This window comes from Nanorana parkeri, unplaced genomic scaffold (genome assembly GCF_000935625.1).
Source record: "Nanorana parkeri isolate BGI_ZX_2015 unplaced genomic scaffold, ASM93562v1 scaffold831, whole genome shotgun sequence".
Classification (NCBI taxonomy): Eukaryota; Metazoa; Chordata; class Amphibia; order Anura; family Dicroglossidae; genus Nanorana; species Nanorana parkeri.
Genome location: NW_017307099.1, coordinates 52115 through 63406, shown reverse-complemented (window position 1 = coordinate 63406; position 11292 = coordinate 52115). Strand labels below are relative to the sequence as shown.

Sequence of the window (11292 nt, the reverse complement as noted above, 5' to 3'; positions counted from 1 at the left end):
GTTGTTTTAAAAAAAGTACTTATAAAAAATATATAACATACACATATATATATATATGTATATATATATATAATTTTTTTAATTAACATTATATAGCAAGAAATGTGGCTGGAAAATGTCTAGATCCGCGGGATTGTGTTATGACAATGGGTCCAGAAAAATCTACAGACCCGCACATGCGCAGTAGCATGCTAGATTTCTGGACTCCCCTCACTCGCCCCCGGAAGTCCAGGAATCTCACGGGGTCGGCGAACTGAAGTCTGAAGTCCTCTAGTGTGGAACGTTGAATGCGTAGATTGCGTCTCTGCAGTGCTGTGCGATGTACACAAGAGTCCAGAGTCTGTACTGAAAGATAATCGGTGCTAAACGCTGAAGTATGACAAGAGCTTTACAAATGTACTTCAGTTTTGTAAATAACTCCAGCTTGGAGGGAGGAAATTAAAAGAAAACTGAAATTATCTTCATATTGGTAAAATTATTTACATCCGTCTGATATCGCTTACATGTTTAACATAGATCTAATCTAATGAACACATATTCACCATACTACTCTGTACCAATGCAAACATTTCACTCTGCCACTATGGTGCATGTGTCCTTCTTAGCTCTCCGCCGCTGCGCTAATGTGTCCTCCGTCACTCTCTGCTGCGCTGTGTCCTTCTTCACTCTGCTGCTGACCTAATGTGTCCTCTGTCACTCTCTGCTGCTGCGCTTATGTGTCCTTCACTCTCTGCTGCTGCACCAATGTGTCCTTCACTCTCTGCTGCTGCACCAATGTGTCCCTTACTCTGCTGCTCACTAATGTGTTCTTCACTCTCTGCTGCTGCACTAATGTGTCCTTTACTTTCTGCTGCTGCACTAATGTGTCCTCCGTCACTCTCTGCTGCTGCACTAATGTGTCCTTTACTTTCTGCTGCTGCACTAATGTGTCCTCCGTCACTCTGCTGCTGCACTAATGTGTTCTTCACTCTCTGCTGCTGCACTAATGTGTCCTCCATCACTCTCTGCTGCTGCACTAATGTGTCCTCCGTCACTCTCTGCTGCTGCACTAATGTGTCCTTCATCACTCTCTGCTGCTGCACTAATGTGTCCTTCATCACTCTCTGCTGCTGCACTAATTTGTCCTTCACCCCTCTCTTCTGCTGCACTACTAATGTGTCCTCCATCACTCTCTGCTGCTGCACTAATGTGTCCTCCATCACTCTCTGCTGCTGCACTAATGTGTCCTCCATCACTCTCTGCTGCTGCACTAATGTGTCCTCCATCACTCTCTGCTGCTGCACTAATGTGTCCTTCGTCACTCTCTGCTGCTGCACTAATGTGTCCTTTGTCACTCTCTGCTGCTGCACTAATGTGTCCTTCGTCACTCTCTGCTGCTGCACTAATTTGTCCTTCACTCTCTGCTGCTGCACTAATAGGTCTTTTGTCACTCTGCTGCTACACTAATGTGTCCTTTTTATAAATTCTTTATTTTCCAGAAAACAAACATTTTTCTTTCCACACATATAACATGTAATAACGGCAAGGTACAATATTGGCCCTCACAGGCCGTAAAAGGTATTCGTACATAACCAATATGCGGTGTTACAGGGTACAACTAAGGGCGTTCAGGGGCTGATATAGGTTTTTTCATAAATATAACAAACAGGTACTAATGTGTCCTTCTTCACTCTCCTCTGCCGCTGCACTAATTTGTCCTTCACTCTCTTCCGCTGCACTTATGTGTCCTTCACTCTATGCCACTGCACTGATGCTGTGTTAGGGCTGGTACACACCATAGCATTAAGCTAAAGGCACTGTACCCATGTATTTAGAGTTTATAAAGTTTTTAGAATGCATCTCTTACATCCAGCTCCTCTCCCCTGCCACCATTCAAAATGACAGCCAGTAACTTCTGTGTATTGCACAGCAGGGGTAGGTCTTGCATATGACATCATTTACAGATGTGGACACATTTATTGTTACCCTTCCATGAAGAAGAACTCTCTGAAATAACTTGAAATTGACATATTTAATACAAATCAGACTTGGCTTTTTGTTTTGATTTAACAGAATATTTTAAATAAACAAATTAAAATGATATGGGCAAATATGATGAGACTCTTAACCTAATATTTTGTTGCACAAACATCAGAAGCAAACAAGTGATTTCTGTAGCTCTCAGTGAGACTTCTGCACTTGCAAGTATGTCGTTTTTGGCCACTCTTCTTGAGCCAGCTGCTATAGCTGTCTCAGGTTTAAATGATGCCTTTTTCCAGACTGTGTTTCAGCTCTTTTCATAGATGTTTGATCGGATTCACATCAGGGCTCATAGAAGGCCACTTCAAATGTGTCCAATGTTTTGCTCCAGGCATTCTTGAGTGCTTTTATCTGTGTGTTTGGGCCATCATCCTGTTGGAGGATCACTGACCTGCGACTGAGTCAGAGCTTTCTGGCACTTCCTTCCTGGTATTCCTTGATAGTCTGGAGATTTCATTGTGCTCTGCACAGATTCAAAGCATCAGATGCAGGAAAGCAGCCCCCATACATAACTGAGCCTTTTCCATGTTCCACAGTAGATATGGTGTTCTTTTCTTTGAAAGCTTAATTTGTTCATCTGTGAACATAGAGCTGATGTGACTTGTCAAAAAGCTGATCATTGTCCCTTGTTTCTCCGACTACAAAACAAATACAATGGGCAGCCAACTATTTTTAGAACCAGACACACTGTTTTGGGATGTGTATTAAGTCAGTAACTGTCACTTGCTTTGCAGTACAAATACAAAGTGTTGATTAGATTTACATGCGTAATGAGGAAACTACTGCAGAAGCTACTGATCTGTGAGGATTTACACTGAATAGCACAATAAAACATCCAGCTTAACACCAAAGCGCATTTACTGCTTACATTATTATGTGTCAAAAGCAGCAGAAAGGTCTAATAGCAAGAGTAAGGAATAGTGGCCATTGTGTTTAGCTGTTATTAAGTCATTAGTGAGTTTTAGGAGGGCGGTTTCCGTGGAGTGTAGGGGGCGAAAGCCAGACTGTAAGGGATCGGGAAGGCTGTTATCAGCGAGGTGGTGCAGGCGGCTGTAGATAAGGCGTTCTTGAGTTTGGAGGTGAATGGGAGTAAGGTGACTGGTCTGAGATTGTTAAGGTTGGTAGGGTCCATTGATGGTTTTTTGGGTATTGGGGTGACCAGGGCATGCTTTAGAGGGGAGGGAAAGATTCCAGTAGAGAGGGAGAGATTGAAAATGTGAGTAAGAGAGTGTAGGATAGAGTATGAGGGTGACCGAAGTAGTGGTGAGGGAACAGGGGGCAAGTGGTGAGGTCGGTGTCAGAGAGAAGCTTTGTAACCTCCTCTGTGGTGACCGGGTCAAAAGAGGAGAGTGACAAGTGTGATGGTGGGTCTGGAATATGGATAGGGAAAGGTGACTGCACAATGGCGATCTGATCCCGAATTGTATCTATTTTGTTTTTGAAACGAGTGGCAATGTCCTGGACAGTCAGCGAGTTAGTAGGTGGTGGCGGTGGGGGACATAGTAGAGAGTTAAAAGTGGAAAAGAGTTGACGAGGTTTGGATGAGAGTGTGTTAATGAGAGTAACAAAATAAGTCTGTTTGGCAGCACGGAGGAAGGAATTATATTTTAGGAGGGCAGCTTTATACAAGGTGAAATCTTGCAGAGATCTAGTTTTTTGCCACAGTCATTCAAGAGCACGACTATGTCTTTTTAGATGTCTGGTTTCTTTTGTTTGCCACGGTTGTAGTGGACGTGGTCTAAGTCTGCGTGTAGTGAGGGGAGCCAAAGTGTCTAGGGAGGATGAAAGTGAGCTGTTGAAGACAGAAATAGCCAGGTCAGGGCAGGACAGGGGTGAGATTTTGTCATAGAGGTAGTCAGTAGCAGAGTAGAGAAGAGAAAGGTCGAGGTGGCGAAGGTTTCTCCGGGTGACAGTGTGACGTGTAGGGGGAGTCAGTGTTGGGGACAGGGTGAGGGTGAAACTGATAAGGTTGTGGTCTGAGAGGGGGAAAGGGGTGTTGGAGAGGTTGCAAGGAGTGCATAGGTGGGAGAAAGCAAGATCTAGTATGTTACCATCAGAGTGAGTAGGAGTGTCTGACCATTGTGTTAGATCAAAAGAAGAGGTTAGGTTATGAAATTGAGTAGAAGCTGGGGTTAATGTTAGTAGCAATGTTAAAGTCACCAAGAATGATAGTGGGTATTTCTGAGGAGAGAAAGTAGGGTAGCCAGGCAGAGAAGTCATCCAGAAAGCGAGATACTGGTCCAGGTGGTCGGTAGATAACGGCAATCCTCAGTGAAATTGGAGAGAATAGGCGAATGCAGTGGGTTTCAAAAGAGGAGAGGGATAGAGAGGGAGGTGAAGGCAGAACTTGAAAAGTGCATTGAGGGGATAGAAGGAGTCCCACTCCACCTCCTTTCTGTCCATTGGATCTGGGTGAGTGTGTCCAATGTAGGCCGCCATGGGAGAGGGCAGCAGGGGAGGCAGAGTCGGATTCCTGAAGCCAGGTTTCAGTAACAGCAAGCATGTTAAAGGAATTGGAAATAAGTTTGTTACAGACAGAGCGGGCATTCCAGAGGGCACATGAGAAGGAAGGACCGATTCTAGGAAGCAGGGGAATAGAAATCAGGGTGCGTGGATTGCAGCTGCTGCCAGAGGAAAGGCAGTGCTGGTTTGGAGGGAGAGTATTAGAAAAGAGAGGGCCCGGATTGGGAGAGATATCCCCTGAAGTCAGGAGAAGCAGTAGTGTGAGGGAAGTGAGATGAGAGGGAGTTTTACATGAAACAGAACACGTATTTAATCAATTCCAGCAATAATACATTAAACAGCCTGTATAATGTATTACTGCTAGGATTTGTAGTCCTCTATAGCTGGTGGTATTCTGCATTGTTCCGCTGTATAATCTATTATTGCTGGGATTTGTAGTCCTCTATAGCTGGTGATATTCTGCATTGTACCGCTGTATTATTGCTGGGATTTTAATCATTATACAGCGCAATCAAGGATACCACTAGCTATAGGGGACTACAAATCCCAGCAATAACAAAGTATACAGTGCAATGGAGAATAACACCAGCTATAGAGGAATACATCAGATCCCAGCAATAATACATTATATACAGCACAATGCAGAATACCAGCAGCTACAGAGGACTACAAATCCCAGCAATAGTACATTATAGTATAATGTACTATTACTGGCATTTGTTGTAATCCCATATAGCTGGTGGTATTCTGCATTGCGCTTTATACTCATTATACAGCGCACTGCTGAATACCACCAGCTATAGAGGACTACAAATCCCCGCAATAGTACATTATATACAGCACAATGCAGAATACCACCAGCTATATGGGATTACAACAAATGCCAGTAATAGTACATTATACTATAATGTACTATTGCGGGGATTTGTAGTCCTCTGTAGCTGCTGGTATTCTGTATTGCGCCGCTGTATAATGTACTAGATTGCACACCACACTTTTTTTTTACTTCCACCGCTCCAAGCTGGCTCCCGTGATGGATTACAACCTCAATACAAACTATTATTCCATCACTGGAGCCTTTTTTTTTAAATCCGAGTAATCGAACTTAATAATCGGCTAACTAATCGATTTTGAAAATAATCGTTAGCTGCAGCCCTACATTAGAGTCCCCCTTTATGTCAGACACTTAAGGATGCTAATGAAGGGGGAGGGGGGGGGCGCTATGATGCAAGGGGAGGCTTTAATGTAAGGGGAACTCTGGGGACTGTAATGTAAAAGGGGGGACTCTGATGTAAGGGGAGGCTCTAATGTAAGGGTGAAATCTGGGGACTGTATTGTAAGGTAGACTCTAATGTAAAGTAGAACTCTGGGGGAGGAAGTTCTGTCCTCTTCTCTCAGTTTTAAAACTCGGTAAGGGCAGGGAGAGCATACACATCATTGGTTGGTTGCCAGGACACCAGACTGCCCTAGCAGCCAACCGGCAGCTGTGGGGGTTGATGACATCAGTGCCTTGCTGTCTCCATGAGTTGGTGCCCCCTTTCTAGAAGCACCCAAAGGCATGTGCTATACTGTTGATGTACAAATGCTTGGCTCTTTGTCTACCATTCGCACTATCCTTCTGCTCAACCTGGGGTAGATCTTCTTCTTGCAGCCATTTTCAGAAAGGTTGGCTACACTCCCATGGACCTTAAACATCTTAAGGTGCCCATACACTGCACGATTATCTTACGAGAATTGCGGGAAATCCCGCGATCGTACGATAATCGCAAAGTGTATGGAAGGCGTGCGACCATTTCTACTATACGGTCGCACGTCTTCCGTCAAACAAGCAGACTGGAAAACCCGACGGGAATCGTACGATTCTCGGCGAGTTAGTGGCCTGCTTGTTCGACAACTGCCGAACGGGCCGGTGTGCGCACGCGCACACTGCCCGTTTGCAGTCATCAGAAGTCTAGCCCCTCAGGGGGGCGGGCTTGCGATGATCGCAAGTACGATCTGCCTGTCCAAGATGGGCAGATTGTACGTTTTTTTCATTACTTTACAACCCTCACAAGACAAAAGTCTTGCGAGGGTTGTAAAATGTATGGCCACCTTTAATAATACTTGCAACTGTAGTCACAGGACCATCAAGCTTCTTCGGGAATAGTCTTATAGCCTTTAACCATTGACATGCTGGTCTAAAATTTTCTTCCTGACCTCCCTGAACAACTCTTTTTCCTTTACTCTCTCTGGTCCATGTTCAGTTTGGTGCACACATTGATACCAAATAAATAGGCTGACTGACTGATAACAAGATTAAAGACATTTGTCATACCAGTTACAGAAAACAGCTTGAACTATCACTATGATCCAATTATTCATAATCTTTTCTATGGGTACCAACAAAGCTGTCCAGGCCATTTTAGAATTTCTTTGTAAAAAAAAATGAAAAGCAACCATTTATCTATTTCACACTTTCTTTACTCTATACCAAAGACAGGTGGGTATACATGAGACAACTACTTTCATCACTCTTCAGAAGGAATTGTTTCATTGACCTGTAAGGGTAGCAACACATGTGTCCATGTCTGTAAACAAACTTTACAAGTTAATTTTCTTTTTAATAATATGTGTTCCTATTTGACTGTTAACCTTATTAATTGTTAACCCTAATCAGTCTCAATTAACTCCTTCTTTCCCTCCTCCCCTAACCCTTATTTTTGTGCTGATATTTTTCTTTTCTTTTTTTTACCATTAATATACATTTTTTTCAATTTCATTTGTTTTGGATTTTTTTTTTACTTTTTTTCAGTGTCACATAACAACAAAAGTGTAAAACAAAACAAATTTTTTTCATCTGCAAATAAAGTTTTCATACTTTGTACCAGAATTATAAAAAGTTATAAAATAAAATGTATACTTTATTTACAACAGTTGTTTTGTTTTTTTTCGTTAAGTCTTTTTGTCTATAGATTCCGTAGAGTAAAATCATTTGCAATATTGCCAAAAGACAGCATACATATTACTTTGTATTGACGTTACCTCCAAATAAACAGTAAATATTGCTCTGGTCCATAAGGGGTATACAGGTAGGAGAACTGAAGTGATTAAATTGGCTAAAGATATTTGAAAATGCTCTCATATGCATGGAAGATCAAACTATTCCACAATGCCTTTTTTGGCTGGTTTCTGCCCTAAACACAAGCGCTCCTGTTACAGGCGATGGCAGAAGGATGGAGAGCCACAGTCCTAGCACTGAGGAAATTTGAATTGGTCAGGCAAAAGTTTTTGATTTACCCATATTGACTGTCCCCTGAGAATGCTTATTGTGTGCTACCCCACAGGAAATCAGCTGTTGCCTGATCCAGCAAAACATTGGAGACTGTAATCTAATGTGTGTGGGCCATAGACCATATTGGTCACCTGATAGATAAAAGGCGGCAACAACCAGACTACATTTCTGAAAATTGGCTCAATACTTTTAAGCTACTGACCCAGAATAAATGTACAGACCAGGCATTCTGACTTTCCTGATTTGCAATGCTTGTTCTGGGTCATGCAACTAGCAACTTCTAGCAAGAAGATCAGCAATGACAGGCTACACATTTCTCTCATTACAGGTGATTTTTAACTAGACTTTACTAACTACAATATATGAAACACATATGAACAGTGGAAGTGCAAGAAAAAAAGTGCACAAATACACAAATGGGCCTGCTGTCAAACTCTAATTTGCACACTGCTGAAACACAGCATCTCATTACTTAACATGGGGAACACACATTTTCCTTGTATGTACTTGAAGCTTAAGGGGACATTTTCAAGACAGATGATGTCACCTAATTACTGAAACTGATACCTAATTTTGTAATAAATTTGCAACCCCTGCACCATCAAGAAATGTGGAAGTCTGTGATGTTGCTGAACACATATGTGTTAAAGTACATCTAAACCCAGGAACTAATGTGTAATAAACGGCAGCTTGCCTGTCCTTAGATGTTAGTTTTGTTCTTTTAGGCAAATATAGAACAAAAACTGTGTCCTTGCAACTTCCCCTGCACCGAATTAAAATCTCAAACAATAGTATCAGGATTCCCCAATTACCTTCTGTGGAGTAGATAATACCTCCCTCCAATGTTATTGAGATGGGGGGGGGGGTTGTTCTGTAGTGCAAACCAAGAGATCCACCTAAGGTGACAACACTGCTCCCCTATAGATAAAATACAGTGATGTGCTAGGACAAGAAGTGTTGTGAGGATCACAAGGTGTAAATAAAGGGGGGGGGAAATGGAAGCAGAAAACTATTGCAGCCACCACATACTGATAAGTTGCAATATGTAAAGGTTTACTTTAATATACTGTATGCTTTATCTTTATCATTGTACTAAAAATATTTTTATTTTCAAACACATTTTTTGGCCCGTTCAGAAGCATTTCAAACTGGTTAAAGCTCTAATTCCAACCATATAGACTGGTGAATTCGCAAAAAATACTACACAGTTAAGACAACAAAAAACTGCTGCTCATCTGCATGGGCTCTATCTGTGACATTTTCAACAAATTATCAATTTTTAATACACAGAAGAAAACATATCTTCAAAACATGATCTACACATAGGGAATGTTTAATTTATTTTGGTGGTGAAAATGGAAAAACCAATGTGATAAACAAAATCATATACATGAACATGCTTTAACAAAACAAAATGGTATAAACTTACCTCTCAAAAACAAAAAGAACCTTTTGAACTTTAAAACTGGGTTAAATATATATTTTTAAAAACATTTTAATATACACATACATACTTGCTTTATGACTCCCATAACAGCACAACATGATAACATAAATGACACAAAATGTAAAGTTTCAGTACATTTTAAAAATTTACCATTCATGAGTAATGAGTGCACACTTTTTTTTTTAACTGTGAATGTGCATTTCATATGCTATTATACATATTTTGTAAGATAGAGTATCTATACAAATTGCTACAACATTCACAGTGATTTGACAGTTTAAAACATGTAGAATACCAACGATTATACAAAAGAAGAAAATGTTAAGCAGTATTGTTTCAATTGAATGCAGTAACTACAGTAGATAGTTCAAGAGGCTGAATGAACTTTTGAAAGGCTTGGGTGTTTCACTCCCATCAGCATCAATAAATGTCATTAAGATCCAAAGAGAAAGTCCATGAAATTGTGTGTGGGGGTTATCCTATAGGCCGAGACCAGCACTGCCTTATCTACAACATAAAAGTACCACATTAAATCTTATCTCACTTGGATGTCTTCATTTAACACCTTCATTTCCACTAAAATGAAGGAACTATCTGTATAACCCAGACCGTCTTGAGTTTGGAACTTTTGTTTTCCTTTCTTTCGTCTTTTTCTGGGAGCCGGAAAATTGATTAAAGCTGAACTCCTGGCATATATAAAAGACCCTCATTTAATTCATTTAGATATAGCTTAAAATGTGATATTTGCATATAATTAGTATAAGGGCACACATCTATCTTTGTTAGCATCCTCTAATTCCCTGCACAGCAGGTCTCAGAATAGGAAGGCCAGGCTCTACTACATTGCCTAGTAATGTAAATGTAACATTCGGAGAAGAAAGCAGAGTGGTGACATCATTGGTAAAGTCACTCACCTTAATTGTCTAGTCAGTGGGTTGGTGACAAGTAGGTGAATTAGGTTAACTGCAGTGTAGTATAGTAAGGACACAGACCAGGCTATGCTGTCTAGCAGAGAGGTGCACCAAATCACAAGAATGGCTTAACAGGGTTACAAGTAGCTTGACAAGTGAGAAAGTTTTTTCATATATATTGTGTGTATATATACAATGTTTTTCTCCATGTATAGAGCAGTTTGCCTGAAGTTCAGCTTTAACATAAATTTGTATAGAAATGTTACTATAGAATGTTTAACCAAATTATAGAATTATGTAAAATATAAAAGTATTAACCAAAACTGTCATTTACTGATTTATTTCTCCTTGCTTTTTTATTTTCAACATGTATTGTACATATATTTTAAGTTGTTTTTTTTCTTAGAATTACCATTAGACTGGGACGACATTTCAGTACTAATTAGTTTTTTTGTAACATAGTGATATTGTATATCATTAGAATAGCAACAGTCTTTTCAGTTCATTTCAAACTTATATTGCAGTGCCTTTAATCCGTTCAGCTGCCAGGTCACAAAATAAAGAAGATATCCGGTTGAGCAAAATAACTGTAAGAATGATCTGCATTTGAGGTTGGTAAGGACATTTTCTTTAGCTGCATGTGATGCGAAAGAAGTCCAGAATGTACACATGTACAACTCTTTAAGTCCAGACCATTTTGTCCTATGCATCGCTGGAACACATGAAGGCTTCCTGCTTTTTTCCTAATGAGAAAAGTATGAGACATCACATCCATTCTTAATCCATACCACAAATTGTGCTTTCAATGTAAAAGAAGACTCAGTAACCATATTTATATAGATTCCCTATAAAGAGCATTTAGACACCATTCAAGACCACAATATGTTTTGTCCTTGTTGATTTTTTATTTTTTTTACCAGCTATGCATCAAAGGATATACTAATTCTAATAAATTTTCTAAAGTGTTGCCCATTCTGCCTGGTTTCTGATGTATATTAGTATTATTATGAAATGGAGTCCTCTAAGGTTTGGGTATTATTCCATTATCATTCTCCAGTTAGTGGTATTAACCTCATTCACTAAGCTAAGGCAAAATTCCCTTGCAAATTAGTCTTGCCATATTTTGTTTTTCAGGGGTGTGTGTATATAATTCTCTCTCTCTATATATATATTTTTTTTTT

General features: G+C 40.3%; 1 protein-coding gene across 1 annotated transcript in view; it reads right to left on the bottom strand.

Annotated features, from left to right (window-relative positions):
- Window positions 1-10610: 10610 nt before the first annotated feature.
- Window positions 10611-11292, bottom strand: part of CUNH5orf24 (chromosome unknown C5orf24 homolog) — a 10725-nt gene continuing 10043 nt past the window's right edge. The window contains exon 3 of the mRNA XM_018565306.1: window positions 10611-10854. Within this exon, the coding sequence (XP_018420808.1) occupies window positions 10814-10854 (41 nt within the window). The 3' untranslated portion in view covers window positions 10611-10813. The remainder of the gene's footprint in view (window positions 10855-11292) is intronic.